At 43.9% G+C, this 14729-nt stretch overlaps 1 protein-coding gene across 1 annotated transcript in view; it reads right to left on the bottom strand.

Moving 5' to 3' along the window:
* Positions 1 to 14386, bottom strand: part of LOC126474927 (uncharacterized) — a 198779-nt gene extending 184393 nt beyond the window's left edge. Inside the window, exon 1 of the mRNA XM_050102440.1 lies at positions 14306 to 14386. Coding sequence (XP_049958397.1) covers positions 14306 to 14334 — 29 coding nt within the window. The 5' untranslated portion in view covers positions 14335 to 14386. The remainder of the gene's footprint in view (positions 1 to 14305) is intronic.
* Positions 14387 to 14729: the final 343 nt, after the last annotated feature.

Here is a 14729-nt window from a genome sequence, read left to right as displayed (position 1 = left end):
TTCGCTTTGTCTCGGACGAGATTCGGGCACGGCACAGATACGAAAATACGTTTAACATACTACTTCATCAAACTCTTTCAAGAGTGTCGAAATCCTTTTGACACACAACAGCATGATGCTTAAGATTTCCGAAAATAAAGTTTCGTTTCTAATTGACTGCTCTACTCCGAAATGGCGTAATATATGCTTTATAAACACTAACAAACAATAAAATAAAGCACACTATTCGCACTCAAAATAATAAAAGTGTGAAAAACATTCTGTTAAATTACAGATCTCCTATAAAATATACTTCTCTGTTCACTTACAATAATCACATTAAAAAAACTCAAGTAAACCTACAACATTTTGAATTAGAAAAGGCGTAGTGTGGCAGTTTTTAGACATATACGTAAATTGGATGTACTTTCAAGCAATGTGATTGACGGATCATTGATGATATAATGGTGAACGGGAAGGGCTGGGAAGCATGGTGGATTTATAGTAATAATTTGAAACACCTTGAGGGACAAAAATTTTTTTCTCTTATATTTCGTTATTTTTTCGAATTATGTGGCTTTATTCATGGGTCTATAGTCAATGTGCCTATTCTCCACAATGTGTGCATGAATATTAGCAGGCCGGGTATATATTATCCATACTAACGAAATTTGGGAATCCCAGTAGCGTATCCGTTGTTTCTGCAGCTTGTTCCCGCCTCCAGTACTATTACAAAACACAAACTGTTTCACTGTTTCGAAACAGCGTTTCGAAACATTACATTGTATTGTTTCGAAACAGTTATGTGTTTCAGTCTGCCCATCTCTACAACAAACATTTGACTTCCTGTATTTAAACAATGGAAACTCCAGGTTGGAAAATCAACCATACTGCAAGAACAGCAAAAGAACGAATATAACGACATTCTCCACGTGCCGAGAGCTGGTTAGCGTCCCCTCCAGAATCATCAAAACATGAACGAAAGACGTAGTTCATAGCACCCAAGACCCTAAGGACTGTGATGGGGCCAATGTATCCTCGACGAGTGCACTCTACGAGCCAGCATTCTCCAGATGTACGTCGTACGCGAAAACGAACATCACTTTCGGGCAGACAGCTGCATAGAGGTCTACATGGGCACGGACATTCAGAGGATATCAGCAGTGATAGTCTGTTTGTGGGTGAAAGTTAAAGGATAATGTTAGACCTACGATCCTCGTGTACTTGTATTACATGCAGTAGATAATGATTAAACATTCGGAACAGCCTTCCCCTAATTGCCTTGAGTCAGCAGTGAGGCAGGAGAGGAGAATTCCGTCTCTGACATTTGCAAAGGCAAAAGATGCTGGCGAGTCGTCCTTCCTCATTTACCACAGTTGTGAAATTGTGGTAAGGTCTTATGGGACCAAACTGCCGAGGTCATCGGTCATTAAGCTTACACACTACTTAGTCTAGCTGAAACTAACTTACACTAAGGATTACACACACACACACACACACACACACACACACACACACACACACCCATGCCCGAGGGAGGACTCAAACGTCCGACGAGGGGAGCCGGGCGAACCGTGACAAGGCGCCCCAGACCGCGCGGCTACCCCGCGCGGCTTACCACAACTGCACACGCTTATCCTCTTTCCATAAGACCAGCAGCGGCCTTAGCTCTAGCTCTGTGCCATTTCTCTTTAGTTTACAGAAACAGAGGCTATTTACTCTATTAGCGAAGCTGCTACCAAGCGACATGAAAGTTGTTCTAGGAAACACTATCCACTCGAAACTTTGATTCGCAATCTGACTTTACGTCTTATGACATAACTAATATTTGGTATAAAGACAGTGAATCTGTCAACGTTTCTCTGAAATATACTTCCAAGTACACAATACAACAATTAACACACAGATGAATGTAGCCAGTTAACATGGTTGAACATTATGGTGAATTACCACATATATTGGTAAAATTCTGATATCATCTGACAATTTGTAAGATTTCTCATCAACTTGTTACTCGACTTCATTTGACTCCTCAATGGAGCTGAAATGTTCTGCAAAAAAAGTCACAAAATACGTTTCCGTTTCCTAAGAAAGCGGTAACGTATCGAACGTATAAGCGTACGACAGGTTTTTGTCTTAAGACGTGGCCCTCATAGAATGACGAAGTGCGGCCTCAGCAAACAAAGATTCAGGTCTGGCATAAGCCTGCATCACATCGGAAAGACTACAGTAGGGACTACGTAGTAATTAGCATATCTGGTGTAGAGAAACAACTGAAAGATTTCAGAGCAAATAAATCACCAGGTCCGGATGGAATCCCAGTTCGATTTTGCGAAGAATATTCGTCGCCACTGGCTGTTTACGTAGCTTGCATTTATCGTGAATCTCTCGTTGACAAAGTCCGAAGCGAGTGGAAAAAAAAAAAAACCGCAGGTGACTCCAGTATGCGAGAAGAGTAAAAGAGTGGACCAGCAAAATTACAGATCAATATCACTTAACTTCTGTTTGCTGCGGAATCCTTTGTAATAAACTTTCTTGAGAATGAAAAGCTTATGTCCACGAATCGGCATGGTTTCAGAAAGCACCGATCGTGCGAAATTCAGCTTGCCCTTCTCTTACATGATATACGAGAACTATGAAGGGCAACAGCGATTCCGTATTTCTAGAGTTCCAGAAAGCAGGCTGTTAACAAAGATACGAGCACGTGGAATAAGTTCACAAATATGTGAGTGGCTCGAACACTTCTTCAGCAATAGAACCCAGTACGTTGTCCTCGACGGCGTGTCTTCATCAGAGACAAGGGCATCGTCAGAAGTGCCCCACGGATGTGTGTTCTCTATATACACAAATGATTTGGCGAACAGGGCGGGCAGCAATCTGTGGTTTTTAGCTGATGATGGAGTAGTGTGCGGTAAGGTGTCGAAGTTGAATGACTGTAGGATGGTACAAGACGAATTAGTAAAAATTTCCAGTTGGTGCGATGAATGGCAGCTAGTCCTAAATGTGCAAGAATGTAACTTAATGTGGATGAGTAAGAAGATCAAACCTTTAATGGTATGATACGGTGTTACTAGTGTTCTGCTTGACGCTGTCAAATATTGGCAAAGCGATGTGGATCGAGCACGTCAGAACTGTGGTAGGTCGACTGTAACTTAATGTGGATGAGTAAGAAGATCAAACCTTTAATGGTATGATACGGTGTTACTAGTGTTCTGCTTGACGCTGTCAAATATTGGCAAAGCGATGTGGATCGAGCACGTCAGAACTGTGGTAGGTCGACTTTGGTTTATTGGGACGATTTTGGGAAAGAGTAGGAAGCTGTTTCGACCTATTCTTGAGTACTTGTCGTGTGTGTTGGATCCGTACCACGTCGGATTGATGGAAGACGTCGAAGCAATCCGGAGGCGGGTTGCTAGATTTGTTACCAGTAGGTTCGAACAACACGTAAGTGTTACGAAGATGGCCTGCCGGAGTGGCCGAGCGGTTCTAGGCGCTACAGTCTGGAACCGCGCGACCGCTACGGTCTCAGGTTCGAATCCTGCCTCGAGCATGGATATGTGTGATGTCCTTAGGTTAGTTAGGTTTAAGTAGTTCTAAGTTCTAGAGGACTGATGACCGCAGGAGTTAAGTCCCATAGTGCTCAGAGGCATTTGAACCATTTGTTACGAAGATGCTTCGGGAACTGAAAGGGGAATTTCTGGGGGAGTGGGGGGGGGGGGGGGGGGGGAAGACGACGTTCTTTTCGAGACACGCTGTTGAGAAAATTTAAAGAACCAGCATTTGAAGCTGACAGCGAAACGATTCTACTGTCGCCAACATACACCCTGCGAAAGGACCACGAAGATAAGATACGAGAAGTTAGGGGTGATATGGAGGCATATACAGAGTCGTTTTTCCCTCGCTGTATTTGCGAGTGGAACAGGAAAGAAATGACACATAGTGGTACAGGGTACCCTCCGCCACGCACTCTACAGTGGCTTGTGACGTGTCTTGAGACGTAGCCGTACAAGTACGACGTTAAAGTGTTTAGAAAATTTTGATATCCGCGCAGTGTGTATAAAAAACTTGCGGATTACATGCGGACAACAGATCTCTATAATCGACTGTATACAATATCGTAGAATGAGTCTGTCGCCTCCGGCATCACATTCTACCTTCAGGAAATATCTGAAGCTGAATCGTGGATTCAGCCGGCGATCGATGAGGTGCTGCTTTAAGCCGCCGACTGAAGCCATCTGTCACAGCTGGCTAGCCCAGTTGCGATCAGAAAATCGATTGCGCACTACGATCTAGGAGGATAATAGAGTCACTGACACGTAAAACGAGAAATGTTGATCTGATTTGTGACCAGCCGTCTGCAAAGTGGTACACGTGCAAATTTAAGACAAACAGCACCAACTGAAATTCTTTTGACAGACGTACATTAACTCTCGCTTTCGAATAAGGAAACTGGGCTGGTAATCGAATGATGGAAAATGAAAGCGCCACCTTACGGAATAGATCAACATGTTTTATACTTTCATTTCGGATGTCACCTGATTTCGTGCACGTGCAAAAGTTTTATCCAGTGGAACACGCCAGCAGTAAGGCTTCGCACTTGAAATGATAAGAACGGCGTCTTTTTGGGCTACGCAGATACGCACCTCGGCCAGCAGCCAGCAAATCCCGAGGGGAAGGCTTTATCGGGATAGAAATTCGTGAAGATAAGATAGCGCGCCCGATAAGACGATCTTGTCCCTGCCACACTACGCGAAACAGTAAGGGGGGGGGGGGGGGGAGGGCTGTGGTCCTAAGCTCTTTGCTCACTCGATAACGCGTCCAGACAGGGATGTCCCGCTCGCAGTATCTGCGCAAGGCCTCGCTTTGTGACCGTGCTGTATGCCCAGAATTCAGTGATAAATTTTGTAATTTTGATCAAATAAAAAAATGGCTCTGAGCACTATGGGACTTAACTTCTGAGGTCATCAGTCCCCTAGGACTTAGAACTACTTAAACCTAACTAACCTAAGGACATCACACACATCCATGCCCGAGGCAGGATTCGAACCTGCGTCCGTAGCGGTCGCGCAGTTCCAAACTGTAGCCACTAGAACCGCTCCGCCACCCCGGCCGGCTGATCAAATAAGAAATCGCCTGTAGTTACTACAGTTGCAGGATAATTTGCTTGTTTAAGGGTTGATATTTATTTACGAATGGCAGAATTGTTAGCGTGGCTTCGGTGCCGAAGGAACCGGATTCGATTCAAGGCGCCTTCTCGAACTAGAGGTGAGGTAGTCTGGGACAGGGTTTTCTACACGAGGAGCTGCTGCAATATAGAAGAAGTGACGTCACCAGGATTCATCTACTGGTAGTAGCTGGTGGAGCAGCCGTCGCAGGTAGTTTGCAAATGACGCTGTCGTTTATCGTCTAGTAACGTCATCAGAAGATCAAAACAAACTCCTAAAAGATTTAGGAAAGATATCCGTAAAAAAAAAGGAAAAAAAAAGTTCAAAAAACGTCCGACAGATGGCGCTTCATCTGATCAGAATAGCAATAATTAGCATAACAAAGTAAGTCAAAGCAAAGATGATGTTCTTTACAGGAAATGTTCAATATGCCCACCAGCATTCCTCAACAATAGCTGTAGTCGAGGAATAATGTTGTGAACAGCACTGTAAAGCATGTCCGGAGTTATGGTGAGGCATTGGCGTCGGATGTTGTCTTTCAGCATCCTTAGAAATGTCGGTCGCTCACGATACACTTGCGACTTCAGGTAACCCCAAAGTCAATAATCGCACGGACTGAGGTCTGGGGACCTGGGAGGCCAAGCATGACGAAAGTGGCGGCTGAGCACATGATCATCACCAAACGACGCGCGCAAGAGATCTTTCACGCGTCATTTTGCGACCTTTGTTTTTTTTTTTTTTTTCTAATAAAACCCCATGTCATTCCAAGCATGTGTGTCAATTTTTACCTCTCTTTCTACATTATTCCGTGGTTTATTAAGTTTTCAAATTTATACTGACTTTCTGATCACCCGGTACTTCGGTTACACGAGAAACCAATCGACGCCGTACATTCAATTAAATACCCAAGAATTACAATTACGAACAACTATGGAATGAGCACATAGAAAATGTTGTGGGGAAGGCGAACCGAAGACCGTGTTTTGTTGGCAGGACACTTAGAAGATACAACAGATCTACTAGACTGCCTGCAGTACGCTTGTCCGTCCTCTTCTGTAGTGGTGCTGCGTGGTGTCGGATCCTCACCAGATAGGATTAACGGAGTACGTCGAGAAAGTTAAAGAAAAAAAAAAAAAAAAAAAAAAGATCAGCACGTTTGGATTGGCGAGAAATGGGGGAGAGAGTGTTACTAACATGATACAGGGCTTTGGGTGGACATCATGAAAACAAAGGCGTTTCTCGTTGCTGCGGAATCTTTTCACGAAACTTCGGTCACCAACTTTCTTCTCCGAATGCGAAAATATTTTGTTGGTGCCGACATACTTACGGAGAAACGATCATCATGATAAAATAAGGGAAATCAGACCTCCCACGGAAAGAAATAGGTGTTCTTTTTTCCGCGCGCTGTTCGAAAGTGGAATAATAGAGATTATTGTGAAGGTGGTTCGATGAACATTTGCCAGGCAATTAAGTGTGACTAGCAAAGTACCCATCTGGATGTACCGTTGGCGAAATGCTGATCACGTTTCCCACGACCATAGATCGCACCTCGTACTGCCTTGTATGCGACAGTCGGAACAGACCTATGGCTTAATCCGTGAGGGATGTGTGCACTACGATTACTAATTATATTATTTCTGATATGAAACTTGGGGATTCTAAACAAATTAATCATTGAAAATTCAAATACACGTTGACGGAAAAAAATCGTAACACCGAAATAATAATTAATGTAGCGTAATGAAATTTCGGGAATACATTTGTCTAGGCACCATACTTAGTACTCAACACTGGAACCGATAGCTGAGTGGTCAGCGTGACGGATTGCCGTCCTACGGGCCCGGGTCCGATTCCCGGCTGGGTCGGAGATTTTCTCCGGTCAGGGACTGGGTGTTGTGCTGTCTTCATCATTCATTTCATCCCCATCCGGTGCGCAGGTCGCCGAAATGGGCGTCGAATGCAATAAGGCGGCAGGATCTGCCCCGTAAAGGGACTCCCGGCCAATGACGCCAAACGCTCATTTCCATTTTACTGGAAGATGACACGTTAATGTAAGCGTGAGATAAGCCATTGCTATTGTGAAATTATGGTACATTAATAACCGGTGTAACCGCCAGAATGTTGAATTTAAGCATGCAAACGTGCATGCTGTGTGTTGTACAGTTGCCGGTTCTCATTTTGTGGGATGGAGTTCCATGCTTTTTGCACTTGATCGGCCATTACAGGGACGGCTAAGGCTGTTTGTAGATTTGTCCTCCGATGATGTCCCATACGTGCTGTATTGGAGACAGATCTGGTGATTGAGCAGTCCGAGACAACATGTCGATTGTGGGATAACCACGAGAGTGATCCTGCCATCATACAAAATCGCACCCAGACTGTAGCTCCATCACACAGACATGTTGGATGCAAACCCTCAACTGGCCCCCTTCTAGCCAACATACGACCATGACTGACACCAGCTTTCATCTGAGAACACCAGCCTTCCAGTGGGCTCTCGCTTGATACCACTGAAGTCACAAATGGTGGTGGTTTAGAATCAGTGGAATACTCTTTACAGGGCGTGTAGTTGTCCTGGAAGTAACCTATTGGTAACAGTTCGTTGTGTCTCTGTGCTGCCAACTGCTGCTGAAATTGTTGTTTGAGATGCAGTACAATGCGCCATTGTCATACGCCGAACACGATGGTCTTCCATCTCGGCATTACCACGTGGCCGTCTGTAGCATTCTCCTCTTGCGACCGTACATTCTCGTGGGACAGCTGCCAGCAATCGTGTCCAGTGGCTACATTCCTGCCAAGTTATTCTGTAGTATCACAGAAGGAACTTCCAGCTTCACGTAGCCCTGTTACATGACCTCGCTCAAACTCTGTGGGGTGCTGACAATGGCGTCTTTGTCGCCTTTAAGGCGTTCTTGACTAGCATAAAGTCACCATGTCCAATCTCAAAGGCAAATGAAGCTCACGATCGTTACAGCGTATATTTAAAGCAGATCTGATCGGCACCCTCATAATGGCGCTTCTAGCGCCACTCTTATGCGTCTGGCGCCAAATTTTAATAGACACCATCTTCTAGATGGAATTATGTCGTGACATTATCTAAGTGGCCCAACTCCTTCTTAGTGTTGCGGCTTTTTTTCCGTCAGTATGTATATCGTTTCGTCGTCAGGACTACGGTTGCTATAGGCGTTTTTTTCCGTCAGTATGTATATCGTTTCGTCGTCAGGACTACGGTTCCTATAGGCGTTGAGACCTTTTATTCTTGCTTCGAAAGAAGCCAGGGAAAAAGACAGTTACTGCGCTCCAAATGCAGTCTGCAAAAATGTTATATTGTGGAAGATATAAATGAAGATGGGCGAAGACCAGAAACGCATAAATAAAGCGACAGAAAATGTGGCTGACTGCTGTATTTATTCGCGTAATTTTTGCAAATGAGGAACAAAAAAATGTGAATGCCCTGCAGTATCAGTTTATTTAGGTAACCAATTTTTGGCTTACAAGATATTATCACTGGGTTGTTTTGGAAATCAGCCTTATGCAAACACAATATGCTTATTTTTATATTTCCCCAGACATGTTTTCACACCAATGTGTCATCTTCTGTAGGTTAAATCTTGGTTTCTGTAAAGTACAAGGTCACATTTGTAATAATTTAACTACTGTAGGCCTAAGAAATACAATATTTGCAATTTGCTTCGTTTTGTTTGCACACTCACCTTAAAATTACATCGCTAATTGAACTGTATTATTGTACACTGATCTTAGTGCTCGTTTTCGTTGTTCTTTTGACAGCGTGTCATCTGAATACTAACCTTGAAGAAAATTACTGCATATTTGTGGAGAGTTGATTCGAGGGTAGAGGTTATGTAAGTTTCTGTACTTACATTTTCCGTCCTGTTTCGTGTCCCTGGCTGGTGTCTTAATCTGCTACTACGAAAAGAGGAGCTTCAAACCTTAGTAAAATGAGATATTATCACAGTTTAATGCCTTTCATTTAATGATATAAAGTTGTTCTACCAATCAGAGTTGGAAAAATCAATTAATAGAAAAGTAATTGCTATATTATTGGGAATGCAATAAGACTGCATGAGCTCCACATGTTTCTTTTGTAACTTCTGTATTCGTGACCTGAAAATCTCGCTATGTGAGAAGCAAAAGTTTGACTAAATGGTAGCTCGTGAAAACATATCATTTCCACCACTACACATTCAGTTGGAGCTGCCGGTGGCAGTGGTCATGTATGCCTGTGACAATGTCTGTAGGTTTTCTTTGCTACAGAAGGTTTTGGCTGAAGGCCCAGAATGTGCAACAGTGTTTTGGTTGTGTCTGTCTGCAACTCCACGGGTTATCTTTACGGTGAGTAGCAATCTATGCTTTTCCTAATGTCTTCAGTGTTTCGTTTACGTAATTACTGGCTGAATTTAAGGTACTATCATCATCCACTCATTAAGGAGTACAGTGTTATGTTAAAGGTTTAATAAAGTAACATAAGTAATGCACTAAAAAGGCTCTCGACGCGCGAATTAGAGATTATATTCGTCCGGTATTTAAGAATGAAAGGCCTTATCGACTCCCAACAAACTTTACACGCAATTTCAAACCTTTATCAAACTTTTCCTCATTGGCTGTCCGAGCAGTAAATCTTCAGCATCAGGAACAACGTTTCAATTTATTACTTCTTTACTACTAACTCTATTCGTAACATATTGTACACACAGTACGCACACATACCACTGAATGTATCTGCAAAATTATATCATTGTACGATACATAGCTCAGGAGATAGGACGTCATAAACAATGACATGCGTGAAAAACTAGTTTTTGCTTGAAACCGAGTGCTTACAGGTATTACGCGAACCGCAGTCATCCAGTATTCGATAATGAGAGCTCTTGGCGGCTTTCAAAAATCTTTAAATATAATTTCAAACCTTTTTTTTTAAACTTTACTGGCTCACATGCTTGACATAAAATATTTAACATATTAACTGTTGTATACATGAGGGTTCGATTCCTTAAGGAATAGTAATATCTACATGCCTGTGTCGAAACAGTGCTTGTTTTCACAACTACTATTTAGTAAAATCCTTACGCCATCTGCAGTAAACGCAAGGAGACGATTTTACCTAAAATTTGTTGTCGAAATAAGCAATGACTCAAAATATTGACTTAGATGCTTCTATATTATTGGGTAGAGGTGGAATTATGTCGTCACATTATCTAAGTGACCCATCAGGCAAAAAGATCACTTTTGAAAGCAAGGTGTGTGCTTTGGATATATGGAGTTCAACGTAAAAGACTTGTTTAGGCACTTGGAGATTGCAGCATTCTACTAAAGCGTCGTGACTACCTTAACTGGTAATGAATGCTGTATTCACCTAGTGAAAAGTGGCCTTTCTCGACAAGAAAAATGTGATGGAGAGCGCGTCAACATGTAGACGAACAGCAAAAAAATTTATTTATACGGAAATTCTGTCAAAGACTATGCCGAAAGAAAGAAAGGATAACACCAGTTAGGTGATGAAAACATCCGCTCCTAGAGTTCTGCGTGTAGTGGAGCTCTTTAGGTAAGTTAGTCCACGGAAACTATTTACGCATCCACCGCGTTAAGAATTTTCTTCTATGAGCAGTGTAGATTTAAGCGAAAAGAAATTTCCCTACAAAAGTTACATCGGCTGTTTTCGACAATCTTCACGAAACTATGTAAATCGTCGACAGTTCTGCATTACAATTCACTTGCGTTGGGTACCTAAGTTTCCAGCCTGCTGTTAGTTACAAAACCCACGAATTCCCGCCGCGTTCTCTGTAGAATCGGAGGCACTAGCGTAAACGAAAGCGACCTACGCAGGTATTCAATACCTTAGGTAAGGTCTGCAAAGCGGAAGCCACCTGTTGCTGTAATCTTTAAGTCCGTCTGCTAGGAAGAATGTTTGAAGGATATCTGCTTTTCTCTGACTGATAACCCCTAGTGTGTTATATTTAGCACATCAAGTTAATCAAATATTTCGCCCAGCGTGAGAAAAAATAAGAAAAACATAGAACTGTTGGATCTGGTAATTGTTTTTGAGGAAGGTACAACGATTCTTACTGGTCGTGTTCGGTAGTCGTTGGTAGGAACCATCAGTATTATTGCCAGAAGACTTAACAATAGCAGTTTATTCGTGCCAGTAATATTTCACATTAAAGCAAATAGTATTGTTAGTATGTAATCGCTGAAGTATAAGCGATTGACTCGTTCGAAATTTGTAATTGCAGCCAGTTTTTAATCACGGCAGACAATTTGACATAGCCATGTCAATGCACGTTGTAGGGGACGCCAGCATTAACAAATATTTGTCCCGTCGCATTATCGAAAGCAAAAGTTTCGAAATAGTCATCGCACGGATGCTTCTGCCCGTGCTGTGTTTCATTTCATCGCCAAATTTCTGGAAACAGGTTCTAGATGACGGCAAATTCTGCACCTCCCTGAAGATAGCTTGTTCACAGTTTTTTTTTTATTATTAATTTCTCGTGAAATTTCGTCCGAGCGCTGCCGATTAGGATGTCTGAGTTTCCCTCACGTCATCTGAAAAATTTCGAAGCTGACTGTCTTTCATCACTGGCATCACATTTTCTCTGGCTCCATGCTGGAGCCGGTTACGTGGGTGGGTTAGAAGTTGGTTCTGAATGAAGCAGCGGCAGGCTCTCGTTCACCGTCAGCTCTTCCTGAGAAAAGACTCCTCGTAAACTCGGTTTGCGACGTACCGCCGTAAGTGACGTACGTATCTGGGCGGGCTAACAAGGGATAAGAAACGTGTAAAGACAAGAGCAACATTGGGGCTGTCTATTCTACTTGACTCACTGCAATGTGCCAGAAAGATATCGAAGATCGTGACCGGACGATGCCCGAGGAGAGGACACAATTAGTTTCAGAAAGTTTATACACTTTATATTTATTCGGTGGATCGAACTCGGTGAGTGTATTAACTACACAGTTTGCCACAGCCAGGTCATTACACATTGGGGGGGGGGGGGGCAGTATTAACAAATATTTGCCCTGTTGCAGTGTAAAGCTTGGAAATAGTCATCGCACAAATGCTTCCGACCGTGTTTTGTTTCATTCCATCGCATAACACTTACATGTGGCCAAAAAATTGTTGTCTGGCAGATTATCTTTGACTAAGCCATAATGAGCATTTTTTGGCGATTGTTAGACGGTTGTTCTCGCATTCATTGCTAACCGCAAGGAAGCCGACAGTTTTTAATTACGCATTGACTAGGCCTACTCATTCACCCACGGACGTCTGTCAGTAACAAATCATTATATAGCGCTATTTTAAAATGATGTGATCCACTTACAATAAAACAAACATTTTTCTTTCGCCATTATTGGTAACAATCGATTTAGCGCGCCCTTCGATAGCTGCATTTGATTTTAATTTGAAACGGGCTTCAGGACTAGTAATGACTTAAACGAACGTTGACTGCAATGAACACGCTGTGTTCGCATATTGACATATTGTTTGAAAATTATTACATACTATTTAAAACGTAACTCACGCAACGACATACAAGCAGTTAGGCTCAGACTAGACGGACAGACAAAGAGCTATTCTTCTTTTCAAGAAGAACATTATTCCAACAGTCTGCGTTTCACATTATTTTATCTGCACCATTAGTTTCGAGTGACCATTCTCAAAAAGCATCTACAGCAACAGACGAGGAGATATCGTCTTCGTTTCGTCAAAAAATCAGGTGCCATGCATATTTGTGCGCACAAGTGTGTGTAGAGTGATTTGTAGTAAACATTACAACATGAGGGCCTTTGGAGACCCTGCTGTGCACAAATACGCATTGGATGTGATTTTTTGATGAACCGAGGACGATGTATCCACATCTGCTGCTTGTGAGTGGGCAGTACCCGAAACTAGTAATGCAAATAAAATAATTTTAAACACAGCTTGGTGGAATAACGTCCTTCTTCAAATTTATTGGGGCTGTGGAGCCCAGCACAGTATTTTACTAGCATTCGTCCTACTGGATCTTTTAGTTACTCTGTCAAATAACTTTAGCGTGTACTTGTAATGTGAAATCCGTAACGCGACTTGGTATTGCTCACATGCACAAAGCGCTACTAGAGATGGACATGGTGGTAAACGGTAGAAAAAGATGCTTTTTTATTCCAGTCTCTAATGACAATATCAGTTCTTTAGACGATGACCGGTTTCGGTCCGTAATGACCGTCCTCAGATGTTTTTTGCACCATGTCCTAAAGTAATACGACCATAATGGCATCGTCAAAACGTATAATCAGCACAGCATCGTCACATAAATCTAAAATAAGGTGTAGAATAGGCCACATCGTCCACATAGTGATTATTGCAACTAGCCAGTTGCAACTAGCCATTGCAATAATCATTATGTGGACGATGTGGCCTATTCTACATCTTATTTTAGATTTATGTGACGATGCTGTGCTGATTATATGTTTTGACGATGCCATTATGGCCGTATCACATGGTGTAAAAAAGATCTGAGGATGGTCATTACGGACCGAAACCGGTCATCGTCTTGAGAACTGATATTGTGATCAGAGACTGGAATAAAAAAGCATTTTACAGTATTGGATCACTGTTTGTATACGCGATTATGTCGCAGTTGCTGGAAGCTAGAAAAAGGTGTTAGCATCGAACTCGAATGGAACCACGAATTCTGAATACGTAGTCTCGACACTTGAGGCGCTACTTGTGACTTGTAAACTGGCGAGTGAGTACGCACACGCATCTGCACACGCGCGCTAATTGGCCAATATATGCACCAGTTTGAGATCGTCGTGTTTTGCACCCCACACTCCATAAAATATAAATAGGCACTTGTCACGCGGTACAGTGAACAGTATACGCCGAGACGCGCATTTGCAGACGGTTCGGGAAGGGAGCGGCCTCTAAACTGGGAGCAAATTGGATCGTTTGGCACGTTTAGCACTCAATTACAGCACTCGCGAGGCCGGTTGCCGGCGCGACTACCGGCGAATCGCGGCGCCGTCCTCGAGCGGAAGCAGCGGCGCCGGGGTTGGCTCGCCTGTTGCTCTCGCCGCTGCGCTAGGGGGCGCCGGGCACGTGGGCGAGCTGCTGCTGCCGCCGCCGATCAATAGCTGGGCGGGGTGCGGGGCTTCCGGCCTCTCACCTGGGAACCCGCGCCGCGAACAGCGCCATGCTGCAGCCGCTGTCTGCTGTCTGCTGTCTGCTGTTCAGCTGCTGCTGCTGCTGCTGCCGCGGGGCCGGCGCGAGCCAGACTGGCCGGGCGGCGGCGCGCCGCGCTGCACCAGCCGTGACGTCACGCGGCCCGCCCTGCGCCACAGCTTGGCTCTGCCGCTGCTGCTATTTCGGTCGGAGCGGCCGCTGCCCGCCGCCGATGCGCCCCCACTGCGCTTCCTGTCGCCGGGAGCGCAGCTGCCGCCGCCGCCGCCCCCAGCAGGGGAAAGCGTTTGATCGATTATCGACAGACGCGGATCCGATGCGACGGGGATGTCATAGAGGTCACGAACACCCTCCCCTCCCCCTATCCATCTACCCCCACCTCCACCACCACACAAAACTAGAGGAGACAT

This window comes from Schistocerca serialis, chromosome 4, assembly GCF_023864345.2.
Source record: "Schistocerca serialis cubense isolate TAMUIC-IGC-003099 chromosome 4, iqSchSeri2.2, whole genome shotgun sequence".
NCBI classification, from domain to species: Eukaryota; Metazoa; Arthropoda; class Insecta; order Orthoptera; family Acrididae; genus Schistocerca; species Schistocerca serialis.
Note: the sequence above shows the minus strand (reverse complement) of the source record. Positions and strands in the feature narration are given on the sequence as shown.